General features: G+C 41.0%; 2 protein-coding genes across 3 annotated transcripts; both read left to right on the top strand.

Moving 5' to 3' along the window:
• Positions 1–1,234: 1,234 nt before the first annotated feature.
• rnf20 (ring finger protein 20, E3 ubiquitin protein ligase) lies at positions 1,235–10,044 on the top strand. The gene is made up of 22 exons (XM_088430902.1): positions 1,235–1,313; positions 1,647–1,833; positions 1,935–2,003; positions 2,175–2,273; positions 2,375–2,522; positions 2,662–2,847; positions 2,947–3,062; positions 3,814–3,960; positions 4,053–4,127; positions 4,211–4,330; positions 4,400–4,579; positions 4,641–4,776; positions 4,869–4,990; positions 5,837–5,996; positions 6,109–6,409; positions 6,484–6,601; positions 6,683–6,832; positions 7,649–7,861; positions 7,979–8,104; positions 8,176–8,316; positions 9,170–9,274; positions 9,447–10,044. The coding sequence occupies exons 2-22, from the start codon at positions 1,657–1,659 to the stop codon at positions 9,621–9,623; spliced, it is 3,066 nt and encodes a 1,021-aa protein (XP_088287028.1). The 5' UTR covers positions 1,235–1,313; positions 1,647–1,656; the 3' UTR covers positions 9,624–10,044.
• Positions 10,045–10,992: 948 nt separating this feature from the next.
• On the top strand, positions 10,993–18,327 carry LOC148413917 (voltage-gated monoatomic cation channel TMEM109-like). Of its 2 annotated transcripts, XM_088432040.1 has the most exons (4): positions 10,993–11,814; positions 13,131–13,190; positions 17,565–17,667; positions 17,869–18,327. In XM_088432040.1, exons 1-4 carry the CDS (start codon positions 11,581–11,583, stop codon positions 18,222–18,224), a joined length of 753 nt encoding a protein of 250 aa, XP_088288166.1. In that variant the 5' UTR covers positions 10,993–11,580; the 3' UTR covers positions 18,225–18,327. The 2 variants fall into 2 exon arrangements, with proteins under 2 accessions (XP_088288166.1, XP_088288167.1); XM_088432041.1 differs by lacking the exon at positions 13,131–13,190.
• Positions 18,328–18,929: the final 602 nt, after the last annotated feature.

Raw genomic sequence — 18,929 nt, 5'->3', positions numbered from 1 at the left:
TGTCACCCGGGCAATAAATTGACGTTCGAATGTGGCACTCGGTCGATGCTATGACGCAATACAGGTTCATTTGTTTGTGCATGTGTGCAGGATGGATAGACTAGATTCGTGCTGAAGAACTTCACATCCAAACATTAAAAGCAAGAATGTGACTTCACAAACGGGACTATGAATAATTGAACAGGAGTTCCTTTGGTCACTCCATGAGTCCTTTCAGAATAGTAGAACATAGCTGCCCCCCCCCCCCCCCCCCCAAAAAAAAAAAAAGTGTATTCAATTTTTCAGTTTCTGTGTGTGTAATGCACATATGTCTATTTTTTATTCAGTAAGTGATTGTCATGCACCCTCATAGATTTATTCTTGTTCAGTTTTTCAGTGAAAGTAATTTCACATGGGTTTCTATTGTAGTTATGGAAGTTGTTTTGAGGCGAAAGCTTTGCATCTGCCATGCATCACTGCCCACCAAACACGTCCTGCACAGGCTGTTGACACTCGAGAATGAGTTTTTACACAACATGGACTCTGCACCTGGTGCCCTATACCCTTCAGTATTGCTGATCACTGTTTAGTCAAGGGTCCATGAGTCCCGTTTATATAAGGACTGGAGAGTTAAAGGAGGGCCAAAAGGGCATTTCATTGTTGGACTCAACAGACAGAGAAAGACAAAGAAAATTGTCACATCCTTAATCTGATTGCATGTTTACTCTCTGAATGTAAATTACTTTTTTTCAGTGGTTTGCAATTCTTACAATGGAATCACTATTTGGGTGTCAGTCTCTCGTCATGTGTGGGGGAAAAAAATAATAGAAATTTTTATATATATATACTGTATATATAATGATGAATAAAACATTAAATTTTTAATGACATTTTTAATTACTGAAACATTTAATTAATTCATGTCACTTGTATTTAATTACTGAATGGTAGATTTATTTATTGAATTTTGGCACTTTCAGTCTTCCAAATTTGTCAGGATTGACCCAACTAGTCAGAAAATCATTATTAGTTTTCCACTTAAAAACTCTGTTTCCACCACAAATCAATATTGTTACAGTATGTATAGATTTTTAGACATTTTTAAATTGTGATTTCCCGTGAGTCATTCTTTATATTAATAACTGGGATATTAATGTGAAGTTACATTTTGTATGTGTCAAAGCATGTTATCACTCCGTGGCACTAGATGGCGGCCTTGCCTTTGAATAATGATAGTTCGTTGCCGCTTCCGTTTCCGAGAGTCAAGAAGCCGCAGCATCAACCATTGCTAGTTTCGTTTGACATTATTATTAACACCCCGCGTTAAAAAAGTGGTAAGAATTTTTACGACCAACTCAGACCGAGTTGAACATAATGACATGAAGCTGTGAATGTGAAATGTGAAAATCATTAATATTCAGCCGATACGTTCGCACTCTTGTTAGCATGTGGCTAATCTTAGCGCCATAGTAGCCAGGCGCTAATGTGATATTTTTTTAATACGAAGGGAACGTTTTACGTATATTTTTCTACTGTGTATTCCTCTGTATTATTCGGTTTCGTGGGAGGTCAACTGACGCCAACCATCGAACACTTGTTCATTGTTTGTTTGTAGCTGAAGAACCATACACAGAGATGCCTCACCATTACTTGTCTTGTTTTGACAGGTGTCTCAGGATGTCGGGACAAAAGCGTCCTGCAGACCCCAGCGGCCCGTCGTCAACCTCTGGTGTGCATCCAGAGAAGCGGAGAGAGCGGGACGGAGAGGACGGAGGTCCCGGTGTCAGTCCTGCAGCTGCTGGTGGGAGCACAGCCGTGGAGACGGTCATCAAACTGGGAGGGGTTTCTAATTCGGTCGGCTTGTTTATGATTATCTCTCTCTTCTTTCTATATAATTCGAAGCACAGTACATGTATGAGGGTGCTCATCAGTAATGTTTTATCATTGTGTTTCAGGAAGAACAAGATATCAAAGCGCTACAGGCTAAGAACCGGAAACTGGGGGAATCTTTAGATCAAAGACAGGTGAATTTTGTTAAATCATTTATGCAATAGACTTTACGCCTTCAATGCATTTTGCAATGCGTTATGAAAACTAGTGAACGGCCAATAACCACTAGAAATACAATTTATTCATCCCTCAGAGCATCAATATTAAGGGAGTGTCGAGTTTATTTTGGGTTTGCTGGTTTTCAGGTGATTGAAGATGAATTGCGAGAGCGAATTGAGAGACTAGAGACCCGTCAGGCTACAGATGATGCAAGCTTGCTTATCCTCAATAGATACTGGAATCAGGTAAATGTTCAACATTTGCTCAGCACCAAAAAAACAAAGACTGCTTTAGCGCCATTAAAATGTCAGCAAAATAACAAGATTTCTTTCTCATTTGCTTTCAGCTTGATGAAAATATTAAGCTGTTTATCAGACTCTATGACCAATCGCCGAGTGAACCTGAGAAGTCTCCAATGGGGGACGGAAGGAACCTGAAGCCAGAAACCCCTGAACCGGATGGAGACTCCAATCAGGAGAGAGCCAAGGACAGAGGTAATGGGAAAGGAAATGTAGAATGAAAGTGGTGAAAGTGTTTTTTGGCATGTTTGACTAAAATTTTAGAAGTTAATTTGCAAACGTTTGGGGGAAAAAATACTGTGAACATGTAATGATATGCTCTATTGTCACTCAGGCCACCAGGGTGAGGCTTCCAACTCTTTCCTGGCAACCCTGGCCAGCAGCACCAGTGAGGAGATGGAAGCCGAGCTGCAGGAGCGGGTGCAGTCCAGCCAAATGCAGGCTACTCGTGTGGTAGAGATTTACAAGTGTCTAAAGAGCACAGTAGATCAACTGAAAGCAGACATGGACCCTGGAGTTGGTGAGTTCGAGATTAGGGACCATTTGTTTTAGTGTCTTGCTTAAGGTGCATGACATTAGCTCTCATTAATAATCATTTTTGATGGCTTTTATTTCTCAGCTGGGAGTTTGTGCCATGTAGCTTCCAAATTAAACACTCTGCTGACCAATGAAAATGAGCGCCTTCAGCAACTGTCTGAGGACCTCAAGCAGAAACATAGTCAAATGACCAGTGAGGTATGCAATATGTGGTCATGGGAAATGTACCATTTGAGTTAAAAAAATCAATTTTTGTTGTCATTTTAACTTCACTTCAAGTCATCATATACAGCTTGTTTTTATCATGGCGGGGGTACAAAAAGGCACTTCAGGGAGTACAGTGTTTTTGTAGGTTTCAGCACATCTCATTTAATGCTTTTTAATGCTTTAGCATGAACTCTTCTTTTCAATATAAGAACAAATTAAATTGAACATTAAGGAACTTAATGCTTGTGTTACAGTGACTTTGCTAAACTTTTTATGCCTTTATTTTGTTGCATTTCATATGGATGGCATTGCCATCTTCTGGATTGGCTGAATACCGTTTGCCGAGATATCTCTAAAGATAAATTTACAAAGTTTAATAAATCACACATGGCCAGAACAGCACTGTATTAAGTCTTGTTGTTTTCATCCAAAAATGCTTTTCGCTCGTTAGAAGGAACTTGGCTGAACAAGTATTTCACAGGGAATATAGTATAGCGTTCAAAAAGGGTAGAGAACCCTATAGACTATACTGTATAGTTATGATAGAGTAAGGCCCCTCTATCTGTTGTGACAGTTTATGAACATAAACAATACTGGTGGACATTGACACATGATCATTTTTAATAATCTTAGTATTTTTTCTCTCTAATTTTGCTTTTGTGCGTTTGTTTCTACTCTTCTTACATGAACGGACTTTTTGGCCTGTGTAGTAATATTATTTCTCTCATCCACTCGCATCTAGTTCAGATCGCTTGGTCGCGCAGCAAACAAGGCAGACCAGCGTGTCAGTGAGCTTCAGGTTCTGAGTGAAGAGCTTCAGTGGGATATGGAGAAGATCCGTCGGCGAGAAAATCGCCTCAATGCACACATGAGCGAGATATTAGAGAGGGTAAGTCACATTTTGTTTGGGCATACAGACAAATACAGACTATTTGCGTGAATGTCTGTTTGTGTTCAATCAAATCCTCCGATGCACCCTAGGTGAACAGCAAAGGTTATAAAGTATGTGGGGAGGCCAGTAGCGTATGTGGAACTATCACAATCAACAAGAGAAAGGTAGGGATACAATAAGTTAAGAATATATATTTTAGTACACCAATTCTTGACTTCACTGTGTGTTTGGTGGTGTTCGACTGCAGTTTGAGGAGATGAACAGTGAACTGGAGGAAAACCAGGAGCTGGCTGACAATCGTCTCATTGAGCTCCAGAAGCTCCAGCAGGACCTGCAGAATGTTCTGCAGGAGAACAACAACATGAAGGTGGACATCTTTACAATCTGAAAATCCGTTTTAAAATTTTGCCTCTGAATGCGTACCTTTTCCACTCAGGCCGAGCTGCTGAGTCGAGCAGAGGGCATGGTGAAGGATACCTCAGAGTATCGCTGTCTGCAGTCACAATTTTCTGTGCTGTACAACGAGTCTCTGATCCTCAAGGCTCAGTTAGACGAGACACGCGGCCGTCTCAACACAACTCGGACGGCACGCCTTCGACAGCTGGAGCACATGGAGGTAAGATTGTTGTGTGTGTGTGTATCGAGAGCTGGCTCACTGATGCCTATATTATGTACAGAACGACGAGGTGACTCTGCAACGGAAGGTTCGCACTGAAGTGTTTCAGCTGGAGGATACCCTCGCTCAAGTCAGGAAGGAGTATGAGATGCTGCGAATTGAATTTGAACAGACCCTTGCTGCTAACGAGCAGGCGGGTAAGAATTGGAAGTTCGCGGAGTCCCAAACTGCTTATCCTAGTCAGTGTAAAGGCTGGCAGATGTGTAAACGTTCTCGCTGCCTCCATCAGGCCCAATAAACAGAGAGATGCGTCATCTGATCAGCACCCTCCAAACTCATAACCAACAGATGAAGGGAGAAGTTGTGAAATACAAGCTCAGACTGAGAGAGACTCAAGCGGAACTCAACCAGGTATGAGGCCAAAGAACTCATTCTTAAAAATAGGATGACTTGTGAAGCAGAAAAGTGTCTGGGAAATGCAAACCGCCATTTTGACCATTTCCTACAGAGAAAAAACACATTTTGACATCGAAATTGAGGATAACACTGCATTTAAATATAATAATCCTATGATTCATTAAATCAAAGCTAAACTTAAATTATCCACCTGCAGCCATCCAAAATTACAACACCAAAAACTGCATCTGTTTTGCCACATCACATGTGGCTCTTGCAGTCCAATTGAATTAAGGACTATTTTACTTAATGTTAAACACATATTTGCAAAATTACAGCCATAAAAGATTTACAGTGCCAGTCATAAGTTAAGAAACACCTTCAAATTCATACGCTCTCAAACACATTTGGTGGTCAAGCTATTGAGTTCAAGCTGTTAATCTTTGAAAATGCACAGCCGTGAACTTAAAGTCATTCCGGGTTATCATTAAAAAATATTAAGATGTGCTTAGTTGCCATCTTGGCGAAATGTTGCCTACATAAAAATCTAAAATCCAAAGCATATTTTAGCCTGGATGACATTTAATTTGACGATGTTTCCAAATGTCCAACTGCTACTGACATCTAATATCTAAAAACGTTTTAATGCTACCAGAGAACCATAATATCCATATTCACAATTACATTTAGAAACCAACAAACTATTGCAATTGAAATTTAGGGGATGTACTTATTATTTCCAAAGTTATTGAGAGCCACAGCAGGGCAACAAAAGAGCCACATTTAGCTCTAGAAGCATGGCTTGCAGACTGCTGGTGAAAGACATGGTGCTGAAATATGTATTTTATCCCGTCTTCGTAGATTCGCATTTCAAAGGGGAGCACCATCTTGCAAACTCAGTCGAGCATGGAGACAGACGTAAAGGAGGAGACGACGTCCCCTACGACAGCAGCTGTCTCGGGGGAGACGGTGGTGAAGCCGGAACCTCCTGAAAATGACTCTTCTACACCGAACAGCACTGGTAATTGTTACCCAGTAAACTGTCAATGTTGCACATATAACACATAAAGATGGTTTGTGGGATTTGTTTTTGCAAGCAATTTTGTGTTCAGAATGTCCATCTGTTTCTCAAGGCATCTCGGTGAAAACCGAGCCAGGAGTCGAGCCTGAGGTAACGGTCAAGGAGGAGGAAAAAGAAGAGAAGAAAGAGAAGGAGGAAAAGAAAGAAAAAGAAACCATTAAGAAAGAGGAGAAAGACCGGGAGAGAGAGAGGCCAACTCGCAGTGGCGCCACCAGCAGCGGGATAAAAGAAGAGAAGGAGAAGGTGGCAAGTGGCAACCAACTTGAGGAGTCATCGTCGGAACGTCTTTCTGCAGCCGGAGGGCCGAAGAGGAAAGAGATGGAGCAGTTGAAGATTGTCAGAGCAGAGCTCAAGTTAGTCACCTCGATGGGGCAATCACAGTTGCATGATAGTTATCGGTAATATCGCTTCTATAATGTCTATACAGAAAAGCTCAAGAGTCCCAGAGGGAAATGAAGCTGCTCTTAGACATGTATCGATCAGCACCAAAGGAGCAGAGGGACAAAGTCCAGCTAATGGCAGCGGAGAAGAAAGCAAAGTCGGAGGTGATCCACCGAGCGCAACACAGTCACACACGATGAAGTATGTCATTTATGACTGATTCGCTACTCTGTTGTTGATTCCAGGCAGAGGAGCTGCGTCAGAGACTGAGGGAGCTGGAAGAGCGGGAGAGGCGGGAGGGGAAAAAAATGGCGGACGAGGAGGCCCTAAGAAAGATACGCTCCGTAGAGGAGCAGATCGACATCCTCAACAAAAAGCTGTCTACAGCAAAACAGGTGCGTGAGAATATGTATGCATATAACCGTTTCTATGTAGTAGTGGATGAATGAATAAATGTAAATGTAGGTTTCAAATCAGACACATATGGCATAGCACTCACATTCAAAAATGCTTGGCAGTGGTTAGGAGGGTACATGGCTGAAAAATTATCTCACAGGAAATACATAGTAGAAAAAAGGCCGAACCACTGGTTTAGTGGACCGTAGGGCTGCGCGATTATGGCCAAAATAATAACCACGATTATTTTGGTCAATATTGAAATCACGATTATTCATCATGTTATTCACCAACATGTGTATTTATTGCCCTTTTTAGAACAAGCGGTATACAAACAAGGCTTCAAGGCTTGGTACTTACAAATAATATTAATAAAGTAAAATAAATAAATAAATTTCATTAAAATTAATTCACAAGACATGGCAATAACACAGGGACACTTACTTGCTGAGTGCGAACCAATTAAAAAAATAAGCCTACTTAGAACCAAGTGCATTATTTACTTGTAAGCTCATTTTATTCAATTAGCAGTCAAAATGTCATTTTTGGTCATTTCAAACCAAATTTATTCCAATTTTTTGCCAATCTGATTTTCCAAAATGGGCCTCAATTGACAGCCAAGTCAATTGACTTGTAATTAAATTTTAAATGTTAGTATTGCCAAGGATCTGCTTAATTAATCGTGGCAAGCAATATCGTGACTGCGATTAAAATTCGATTGTGCAGCCCTAGTGGACCGCGTAAAATGAGATCACGGGCCAGGCATGGCCTCCGCACCTAAAGTTTGACACCTGTACCTTCTGCTCCGTCTGCAGGAGGAGGATGCGTTACTAAGCGAGATGGACGTGACGGGACAGGCCTTTGAGGACATGCAAGAACAGAACATTCGCCTGATGCAGCAGCTCCGGGAAAAGGACGACGCCAACTTCAAGCTAATGAGCGAGCGCATCAAGTCCAACCAGATTCACAAGCTACTTAAAGAGGAGAAGGAGGAACTCTCAGATCAGCTGCTCACTTTAAAAACGCAGGTTAGTGTCCACTGTGATTTTGAAGCAATACAAGCTCAAATATATGCTGACATGCCAGAAATGTTGTTTACCCAGGCTCTTGCGTTCCATCATTTAATTTTTTTTGCCATTCGCTAGGTGGATGCCCAGCTGCAGGTGGTGAGGAAGCTCGAAGAGAAGGAACGCCTCCTGCAGGGCACCATCAGCACCGCTGAGCGAGAGTTGACGCTGAGGACGCAAGCGCTGGACATGAACAAACGCAAGGTAGCGCTTTGATTGCAGTGGAGGCCGTGAAGTTCGGTCGATGTTCGGCGGGTGACATTGTCGCCCTCCAGGCTCAAGAGTCAACGTTGCTGTCAGAGGAGGTTCGAATTCAGCTGGAGCAGGTCCAGCAAAGGCTCGTCGTGGTCCGAGAGGAGGTCGTAGAAAATAGCATCTCCAGGGAGAAGGAGTCGTTCAACTCCCGGCGAGCACAGGTAGCGCCCACATACACACCGCGCATCTGATAGGCTTTAATCGTCTTCGTTTGATTGGGTTATATTGACAGAAAGCGGTGGTGAGATTACACATCACTTTCAAATAAGTTCTTCTCCCTTTGTCGAAATATGTGTGTAAACACAATCTTTCATAAATTAGTGTTTTGAATGGTAAGCAATTTAACAAAATCAAATGAGCTGGTCAATTTTAATATTGATATTTATTTGAATTATTTATCATATTTATCATAATTATTATTCGTAATTTAAATATAATCCTGTTTTATGGAGGGTTTTCTTCAACCAGCACAAAGTATTTTTTGTACAGAAAAGAAGACTTAAAACTGTGTGCTGCACCATCGGTGTCAGATTTATTCAAATACATTGGTAGTGGTATGTTTTGGCAAAATCTATTCAGCAACGCCAGAAGAGAGATCGTGTAACATTTGTTTGATTTCTGGCTTGTCCGACAGTACAATTGTGTCACTAATGATAATGTGCATCTGTATAAAACTTAGCAAAAATAAGTCACATTAGCCATTATTAACACAAATGAGCAGTATGTTGTTCCAATGACTTTGCTCTGAATTTTTAAAGCAAATCAGGTAGTCAGTGTGTCATGGCATTAAGAAACGATTTACTTTTAAGGATAGTGCATTACACGACACAAGGCAAAATTAAAGTCCCCCCAATCGCATCGCAGCGAGGACTGCTTTATCTAATCCTCACAGTTTGATCACATCACACTAGCACAACACCTCTTATTTGTCCACAGATTTGGCCAAAATCAATCTTGAGTCCGTAAAAAAAGCGGCCGAGTTTAATGCCTGCTTGCGCATCGTTTTTGTTGTAGGAAGACATCTCTAAATTGAGGAGAAAAATTGAGAAGGCGAAGAAACCAGCTGAGAAAATTAGCAACGGAGACGAAATCTTAAATGAAGAAATTAGTGAGTATAAGGTGAGTGAGGATTGTTTCAATGGTTCGGGTCTGTCTCTTTTTCAGTTTAGTCGACTGCTCTCTCTCGGCACCGTTAAGTCATACCGCCACTTGTCCTAGATATTCCCGTCCACTCATTAAGTCCGTTCATGCGAGGACAAAACATCTCTCCCTGTCTCACGCTCCCTCCCAGGCTCGACTAACGTGTCCCTGTTGCAACTCGCGGGTGAAGGACGCCGTCCTGACAAAGTGCTTCCACGTCTTCTGCTTCGAGTGCGTCAAGACGCGCTACGACACACGCCAGAGGAAATGCCCCAAGTGCAACGCCGCTTTCGGAGCCAACGACTTCCATCGCATTTACATCGGCTAGGCCGCCGAGCCCTTTCTTGAGAGGGAAGCGAGACGAGGGCGAGCGGTACGGTGCAGATGGTGCCCGGGGCGAGGACGGCTTCGGCGCCTCCTCTCCTCTCCTCTTTTGTGGTCGAGCTCCCAGTGGGGAAGTGGCTCCTTAGTACGTGTTCAGCCCCGAACTGGACTCGAAGCTTTAATATTGAGCGGTTTGTCATTCCATTTTTTTACAGACTGAATTTGTATGCGTGTATGGTACACACACACAGGAAAAGAAAACTAGCAACATTCCTATGGTTCCTCATGTTGAAGTTGATGTGTAATGTTTGTATGTATACATTGCTGTTTCCTTTTTTTTTTTTTTGAAAACTGCTGAACTGTAGTGAAATTGTCTTGAGTGACAGAGTGTTGTCACTGGTTATTAAACTGAAAGTTGAGCCTTTCTCACTGTGGAATGCTTTCTGAGGAAACCGCTGTGGTTAAAATTACAAGTATTAGAACAGGATGCAATGGATTTCGGCAACAATTATTACATAACGTGTTTCTATAATTGGCCAGATGATTAAATTGATAGATGATGGCCTTTAAAACATTGGCCAAAAACTGATACGTCTGTTATATTATTTTAACGTTTTACCTCTATGTACTCGAAACAAATTTACAGCAATTTCAAACAGTTGGGAGCATTATTACACATAAATCCATACCTCAACTTACATATGTATCTTGAATGCAAGGAAGTCATGTGAACAATTGACCTGAATCTCATCACAACATTTAGTCACAGTTTGTTTAATGAATATCATAAAATACACAGTGCAACATGAATTAAGCATAAATGTGTTGGATGACACCCATTGAACTATTTTTAACATATGACAAGAATTATTGTCCTCATAACTTCCATTAATCGTGCCACACAATGCATCCTGGTAACCGGAAGGGAAACTCAAAACAAAAAAAACACAATATTTACAATTGACCCCTACAGTTCATGGGGAATAGGTCACTGGCCTGCCAGTAGAATAGTGAAAATCTGCATATACCTGACACCTATTGAAAGGTATTGGGAAAAAACAAACACTATTTTATTCAAATGACATTACAACTGATAACCAGCATATTAAGGCAATAAAAATGCATGTGAAGAAACATTTAGTTGATTTCCTATTTCTCTTCATAAAGAGCGCTGCAACATCGCTACAAAATGTAATCATAATAATTATTAATCTGACATATCAAAACATTTTTCAATCTGGTGTGTTATTTTAATGAGCGCTCGTCAAGCAATCGCTGCCTATACGTTCGCGTTTACACGATGACGTAATCGCGACAATGAAAGCGCAATACTGACTACAAGTCCCAGGATGCAACCTTACGTCAACCCTTTGCTTCTCTTCAAGGAGTCACACGTCTTTTACGTATCGTGTGGTTATCAGTAGCCAAAATTGACGAGGATTGGAATTCTTTACTTCAAAACCTACAAGCACCAGGTTGCTTCATATTGAGCAACTTAATCCATTTTTATTCGGAGTGTTTTGACAAAAGGCCCCCGGACGTGACTTTGTGAGCGCCTGCGAGCTCAAATAAGAAGATTTAGAAGTCTCGTGGTCAGATCAAAGCCACAAGGGTTTTTCCTCCATCGTTTTTTGCGGGACTTTTGGATCATTACTTCAACGAAGATTTGTTTTTTAAGTTTAAATACAATAGAGATCATTTTAACCGTTAGATGCCAGCTATAATCAAACACTTAGAGGGTGTGGGAGCAAGATTTTTTGCATCGTTTCCAAAGTTTCTAATTACCCGGTCGCCTTTGACTCGTTATCGCGCTTTAATTTAAGAAGCTCCTAGAAGAGCATATTTTATTGCTTTAGACTATTTTCATCTTTGCATGCCTAAGCCATTTTGACTTGAGAGCCACGCGTCCTGCTCAACCGGTTCTACGCATTTGAATTCTATATTTTCATTCTAACTTTACGATGACTTTTTGTGCGCGAGTCATGCTCCACTTTTTGCGGTTATCTTGTGTGCTGCTGCTGGCTTTCGCGGTGCTCCATGTTGGAGCCGAGCAGGCCGAGCAAAAAGAGCCGGTGGCCGGAAAGAAGAGCCAGCCGACGCTCACCGTAAGCGGTATGCTACGCGCAACCGGCCAGGAGTTCCACCGGTACGTGGAGTCACTCGTGGGAATCGGCGCCGTCCGATCAACTACAGAGGTAAATACATCAAGTTAAGACGAATATGCGTGTGCTTGGTGCTACTGTTAACGTTTTAATCAGCTCTTTATTCTTTACTAACGCCATTCATGTGCAGCAGAGCCGACCCAAGCGTCTTTCAAATTTGGGGGTTGCTTAATTTCTGCAAATCGTATTGAGTATTGACCAACCTTTAGTTTCTCAATCCCCCCCCCTTTAACAATTATCTTAACATTTGTCTCAATTATTCTCACAAATGCATACGTTTTTCAGGTCTTCAAATATGCTAAATTTTCAGATGAATTTTCAATTCTGCTTGTTATGTGTTGATTTGCGTTTTTGGATAAGATTGATCAAATCAGAAGTGCCCAAACTAGGGCTGGAGGCCAATTGCAGTCCGCCAGCTGCATTTTAGCGGTCCGCAGTGTATCATATTGCATTTTTTTTTAACATTTCAATGTTGTTTAAAAAGTCTTTTTTAAATTGTGTGTCCTGCAATTGGCTGGCAACCAACTCAGGGTGTCCCCCACCTACTAGCCGAAGTCAGCTGAGAGAGCCACCAGCAAGCCTGCGTGTGACCCCTGTGAGGACACACGGCTCTAGAAAATAGATGGATAATTGTTTCATAGATTTTTTTTTTAATCAATTCTAATATGTTAATGTAAAACCATGAAATAAAATGGCCCTTTACATCTTTTTGTTGTTCTGTAAGCGGCCCTCACAGAAAAAACTTTGGACACCCCTTCCATAAATTCAATTTAGGGCCATTCATCCTGCGTCCACAAGGAGGCAGTGTTTGTATCACCAAAAGGCGCAAACAAGCTAGCTCCCGGTTGAAAAATGGAAAACAAGCTTTTATCCTATCAATTTTTTCTGTCTATTTTGAATTCAACACGAGTCGGGAAACTACATAACTAATTATTTCCCTTGCGTCTTTTCTTGACACCAAAGGTGTTCCTTCTTTCTTAGTCCACTGCTACAAGAACAGGTAGCATCAGGTCTTCTGTAAAGTGTTCTATATGCCTCCACAATTCAAACATGTAATTCTGATTAACATTATAGAAAATCATGCATGTCTACTTAATTTCAAACAGAAATGTGTACCTAATTTGCACAATTTTATTGATTTGAAATCAGCTTCACTTATGTTTTGGGCCGGCTTTGATGCACAATGTGTCTGTTGAAATCTTAACTGCTAACTAATTGGACCTATTTCACCCTGTCATTTCTCCCATGCAACTCCCATGTCTGCTCACCCTCCTGTTTGCCTGTTAATCCTCACCATCTCATCTCTTGATCATTTCTTCTTCTCACCCACTCACTCCCATCTTTCCCAGCGTGCACTCTTGTATCTCGAGTCAGTGCTTGGTCGGCAGAACGTCTATTCATTGACCATGGTAAGAATTCCCCTAGGATGTTTATTCGTGGCTTCAAGTTTTTTTTTTCACAGCATGACATGCTCAGCATGACATGCTCTGTTGAGCCCAAAAGGCTAAATAACGAATAATAACTTGAATTTATTTAGCGAATATATTTAGCGCCTTTCCATGGCGCTTAGTTATTATCATTTTGTGCAATGGTTCACAAACTAAAATGATGCAACTCATATTTTAGAGCTCTTCATAATATAAATGCTTAGCATTTATATTACTTTTCCCACTTAAGTGGTACGGGTCAAGAAAAACGGGGGGGGGGTCCACCTGCACAATCTGCAGAACTGTGACAAATGTATTTGCAGTGTAAAAAAAAAAAAAGTCACCTCACAATATTGTGTGCATGAGAAAATCTGAGCATGATCATTGATCGAGAACAGTTTTATTGTATATGATAAGACATGCAGGTGTACTGTACCTTCTCCAATTGGTGCACAGTAATGCTCAAAACCTAGTTTATGTGCAAGCAGTATTGCAACCGCGTGTCTGCTGCTGTTCGTCTCATCTGTTAGTGCAGAGGGACACAAATAGTTGGATCTGAAACCGGAATAGAACTTTAATCTTGCACGTTCGATGAGCTTATGTTTCCAGTCAGGACTTCGTAATAGGCCAAGAAGGAAAAAATGTCCTTATCTAATATTTGTCGCCTTTAAAAATGTTTAGTTTTTACAATATGAAGCAGTAATTGGAGCAAATATATCAGAGCCTCTGAATGCTAGTTTTTATTCTGGTTTGTGTCTATGGCAGACTTGTGGTGCAGACTGAGGTGACTCATTTTCAAACTGCTGACTATAGTCTCATTTTTTCCACGTGACCTCAATCTTTTTCCAAACTTTGACTTCATTATTACAAATGTTCACAGCAACACAACTGAGATACAGTCGGGATTCAAAAGGTCTGATTTGCAATAATGCTTCGTGGCAACTGAAGATAATTTAAGATGGCAAGTTTTTTTGTACTCCTCATATACCACAATTGCGATACAACAGATTCTTTAAATCAGAGGTGTTAAACCAATTTTAGCTCAAGGGCCACATGGAGGAAAATCTCCCCAAATAAAATTTTTCTTCATCACAAGAAATCAATCGAAATTTTCTATGATTTTTTTCCCCCCAGTCGTTTATAAAATACATATTTTGTATTCGAACACATCATAAGATGAACTTAAAATAAACACAGAGGAATACACATATTCAATGGAAGGAAAATGCACCACAACAGCTACTTTTCAAGGTGTAAAGTACACTTAAGTGCAAAAAAATTAAACAAAATGGCGCTGTAGTGTGTCATTTTGGATACTGGGTGGCACACACTTCGTGACATACATCACTGAAGAAGTTAAAAACGCATGAAGAAAAAGTCATGTCACCTCAGATATAGAAGTACCGCGTGTAAATAAGGTAATAGGCAAAAATAAATACAAGACTGATTGTAATACAACACAGATCAAAGCTAAATGTCTGGTAATGGCCCCAATGGCAAGCTCCACCCATTGTGAGTCTTTTTGGGCCATCAAAGGATTTGACCTGTGCTGAGCAGTAGTTTGACAAAGCTAGATGCTAAAGCTAACACGTTTAGTGCGTTTAGTGTTCTACTTTATATCATTGAAGCGATCATCAAGTTATTTGGCACAATGTGTCAGCTGCCCACTTTCGTTTGTGCACATCTGGACATTGCTTATAAAAGTAAGAACAGTTGTCTCTTATGAATAGCGAATTAATGGGATCAGTACTATACATATTTTGTGCTTCACAAAATCATCTTGCATTCCAGAATAAACCAGCTTGCGGGCTGGATGCAGCCCATGTTTGGATTTTTTATTTGTAATACTCCTTCAAAGTTTGCGGAAGCTGTGGCTATTTTCCTCAGGAAGGCAAGGACAATGACATGCTGACCAGTAGTTCTTCACTTGCTTTTTTATTGTCTTATTGAGCCAGTGTGTCGTGCATATTGGCAACATAGAGCGCTGCCCAGCTTAGGGCGCTACCCTTGACCTTGACGGTGACCTTGATGCATGCCACCTGTGTTCGCAAGTGTGACTGTGTTGAGTGTTTGGAGGGAACAGGAATAGAGTGAGGCAGCTGTTGTCACTCACACAGTTGTTGGCTTAATTCAACTGGATATTTCTGCAATGCTAAAATGCAGTTCAGCGGTTCTCACTGTACAAAACTTTAGGTACTCTTATACAATCCAGTGAGGTCTAATTCAAGAGTTGCATCAGAAATTAGTCCTTTTTTGACTTTGATCTTACATGTCAATTGCTTAATACTGATTCAACTGTTTGTATTTGGGTGGAAAGTTCTTATTTGTTTATAGCAACAGCCAGACAAGACCATCTTTCTGGGATAAGCCAGAACAATGGTCCTCACTGAGCACCGTCCATGTGTAAGAGAGAGTTTGGCAGTAGATTGGTCAAATCCCAATAACAGGGCAGGCTGTGTAAATAAAGTGGCAAAAACATACAACTCATGACACAACGATCTGTAGAACCTTCAGGCGAGACGAGAGTTCTATGGACAGCTAACAACTGAAAAATGTCCCTTATACAAATGTGTGTGCGCGTGCCGATCTGTGCTGATAAAAATACATTTGAAGTCCCACGTTTGATGTCCTTAGGGCAGATGCAATGGACGTCTTGGTCTTGGCTTGCCCCCTGCACTACTCAATGTTTAGAATCCAAAATCAATTCTTAAAAAGTAAAATGTAGAATATATGAAAATCATTTGAAAAGGATTTGGGTAACCTATACACAATTAAGTGTGGCATAAACACTTCAAGTACATTCACATTTAATATCCTGTATTTTGATAGTTGACTGTACACTATAACTGTATATTGACTCACCTGATTAATAGCATTTTAGCAAAGCTAGCATCACAATTAGCACGAATGTTCCTTAATTAGTCCGTGTATGTGCTAGCGTGGTGGTTAGCTAGTCGTCACTAACATTAGCCTCATGCTAATTGAGATCCTGTACAACTCATTTAATACAACAAAAATACAGCGCATCAAACTAATAATGTAAAACTCCTCTTTTAAAACTCCCGCGTTAAAAAACAAAAATGTTAGAGCACATTTACATTAAGGCCTAACCTCAGGCTTAGCAAGTAGAAGCCTTGCTTACTCAGAGTCAAGATTCAAGTGATTTATTGTCACATGCATAGTTGTACCACACAGAGATTCTTATTCTGTTTCACATCAGTACATTCCATAATCGAGCAATAAATAAATAACTAGCAATTAACACAGAGACAATGGTACTAATAATGTAGTGCAGAATATTCACGTAGTGCAACATTTTAGTGCAAGATATTGTTTATGCATGCTGTAAGAGGGAGATTACTTTTGTGAGGGATTTGTTGAGAATCCGGATGGCTTGTGGGTAGAAGCTGTTTGCCAGTCTGGCGGTCCTGGCCCTCCTGGCCCTCATTCTCCTGTAGCGTCTGCCTGATGGCAGCATTTCAAACATGACTAAACATGACAGCTTATTCGATGAAAAAAATTCTCTTGACGTCGATATACGCCTACGCTTTAGGAGCAACCAACGACATAGTAATGTGAGAAAGTTGGTCAGTGTTTTGATTTTAACATTGCATACTGCAAGAGGTGGCGGACACTAGGACCATGTCTCTCACCCAGTAGGCATGATGCTATGATCCTTTGATGCTTTGAACCTGTTGGCTTTGTCTTTGCTGTTTTGGACTTTGTTGTATCAGTTTTGTGATGGCATGCGAAGAGTAAAGATCTCCACTAGCACAGCAACGTGTGGTTTCTTCGCCTTGCAAGACCCTTACCAGAATGACTCTTGACCGGGTATTAGGCACGCGCCATCCTGTGGTGAAATTTGGCATTACATGTACTATAATTAGAATTGTATTGTCTATATACTATTTATATTTTCTTTTAGTTACAGTATAAAATTAAATGATATGAATGTTATAAATGTCTGGAATGTCTGATTGTATATATTTTGTTACTCCGTTTTACACTGTTATATTGACAATAGAAACTGTTACAAAGTAAAAAAAAATATGCGAATGACAGGTAGATTTAGAGTTTGATATCAGGCTAAAATTAAACTGATCCAAATTGTTATGTTTTTTTTTTAAACCCAACACTACTTAGCTTGATGCAGTACACCTTTACACATAATACTCAGTATAACAAAATGGTAAATTGACTTACTTTTCTGACAAAAAAATATTAAATTTTAAACGGCATTAATATATGTTAATGCGTACTTTTTCACTGAGGCAAGCACTGAACGCATTGAAGTCTCCTGTATGAATGTTGTCTTTGTGTCACAATCTGGAGCTAAAATGAGTCCTCTGAAAACAGTTTCTGGGGGTGGTGATCCGCTTCCTGGCCGAAGGAGCTGCCAGCGGCCTCAACGTCATCGCTGTGTACGTCACAGAGATCCTCAGGGTCACAGGATTTGACGGTAGGTGGCATTTTCCAGTGCGCTGTTATAAATCCAGCTGAGCGTAATGATAGCGGCATATAAAATTAAATATAATTTACCCTCTAAACAAAACTTTTTTTTGTATTTTGGTACAGTGTTACGGTATTTAAGCTGCGGGTGAACTTTAAAATATTAAAGTGCAGGTTTAATGTGCAAATATTTTGAAAATTCTTTTTACAGCTACCATTACACTTCCACGTTTCACCCCAGAGGGTGTGACCACAGTGGCCCAATGGGGCGTCATGGCCGTCATCTGCTACTGGGTCCTGACCATCCTCCTGCGTTTGATAATCGACGCTTTACGACACGTCTTCTGGCTGGTGAAAATGGCATTGGTTCTGTGGCTCTTCACCATGATCGTCGGAGACGCCAGCGCCAGTGCCGACACCACAGCCGTGCGACTGGGGGGCCTGGTGCTGGGATACATCGTATTGACCCTGCTCACCAGCAGCACCAACAAGACCAGCGCGCTGGAGCATCGCCTGAGGACCCTGGAGGGCCGAGTGAAGGCGGTTGAAAAAAGGAAAGGCAACTAGCCAGGAATCCGTGGACAAAAGTGACAGTGAATAGCCACTCACTATCAGTTTTTGGATGTGTGATAAAATTATGATGGGCAATAAAGTGGATTTTTATCAGGAAGCTGGTATCTGTTTGAGATTTATTTATAACGTGAGTGCTATATTGGTGCTAACAGTTTAGGTCAGGTGTATGACCTATTTTGTGTTGAGGGCTGAACAAGTGATTAAAATGTTCAAATAAAGCCACCTGGTGATGTGAGGGTTCCTTTTCTCTTCCGCCGCACGTGGTTCAATATTTAAGGACGTGGACCAAGTGGGTTTCCGACAGCATCAACCCCGGGCCTATTGACAGATTTGTGCACCTGCTTGGTTTCATGTTGCTGTCAACCTGGAGGTTGATCCGATCCTCTCAGCTCACCGCTAAGTGTCTTCAGTCACACTTCCTCTCAAGTTCCATTTTAAATCCTGCCTTCGCTTGTCAAGGACAATCAAGTCAAGAATCCAGATAGTGTGTAGCAGTGGTGGGAAGGCAGGGCCAGCAAGGCTTCTTGTGCTGGCCTAAATTCGTTTAAACCTTAATTTAACGCCTAAAATCTAATGTGTGTTCCAAGAAATTGTATTCATGTGAATACTAATACCATGCTAATCAAAAGATCAGTCAATGGGAGCAACGAGCAATGGGATTGTTTCTATAATCCAGTGGTTCTCAAACCTTTAGGTTGA

The sequence above is a fragment of the Hippichthys cyanospilos genome, chromosome 13 (genome assembly GCF_059441005.1).
Source record: "Hippichthys cyanospilos isolate Australia breed blue-spotted pipefish chromosome 13, RoL_Hcya_1.0, whole genome shotgun sequence".
NCBI lineage: Eukaryota > Metazoa > Chordata > Actinopteri > Syngnathiformes > Syngnathidae > Hippichthys > Hippichthys cyanospilos.
The sequence above is the reverse complement of the archived record's forward strand: the minus strand, read 5'-3'. Positions and strand labels throughout refer to the sequence as shown.

What these genes read in the sequence shown, in the direction of transcription:
- LOC148413917 (XM_088432040.1), top strand. Translation starts at nt 11,581, where the DNA reads ATGACTTTTTGTGCGCGAGTCATGCTCCACTTTTTGCGGTTATCTTGT. An exon ending in ACGTCTATTCATTGACCATG is followed by an intron (nt 13,191 to 17,564) that starts GTAAGAATTCCC and finishes CTCTGAAAACAG; the next exon opens with TTTCTGGGGGTGGTGATCCG. An exon ending in CAGGGTCACAGGATTTGACG is followed by an intron (nt 17,668 to 17,868) that starts GTAGGTGGCATT and finishes TTCTTTTTACAG; the next exon opens with CTACCATTACACTTCCACGT.
- rnf20 (XM_088430902.1), top strand. Translation starts at nt 1,657, where the DNA reads ATGTCGGGACAAAAGCGTCCTGCAGACCCCAGCGGCCCGTCGTCAACC. An exon ending in TCAATAGATACTGGAATCAG is followed by an intron (nt 2,274 to 2,374) that starts GTAAATGTTCAA and finishes ATTTGCTTTCAG; the next exon opens with CTTGATGAAAATATTAAGCT. An exon ending in TGAGCGAGATATTAGAGAGG is followed by an intron (nt 3,961 to 4,052) that starts GTAAGTCACATT and finishes GATGCACCCTAG; the next exon opens with GTGAACAGCAAAGGTTATAA.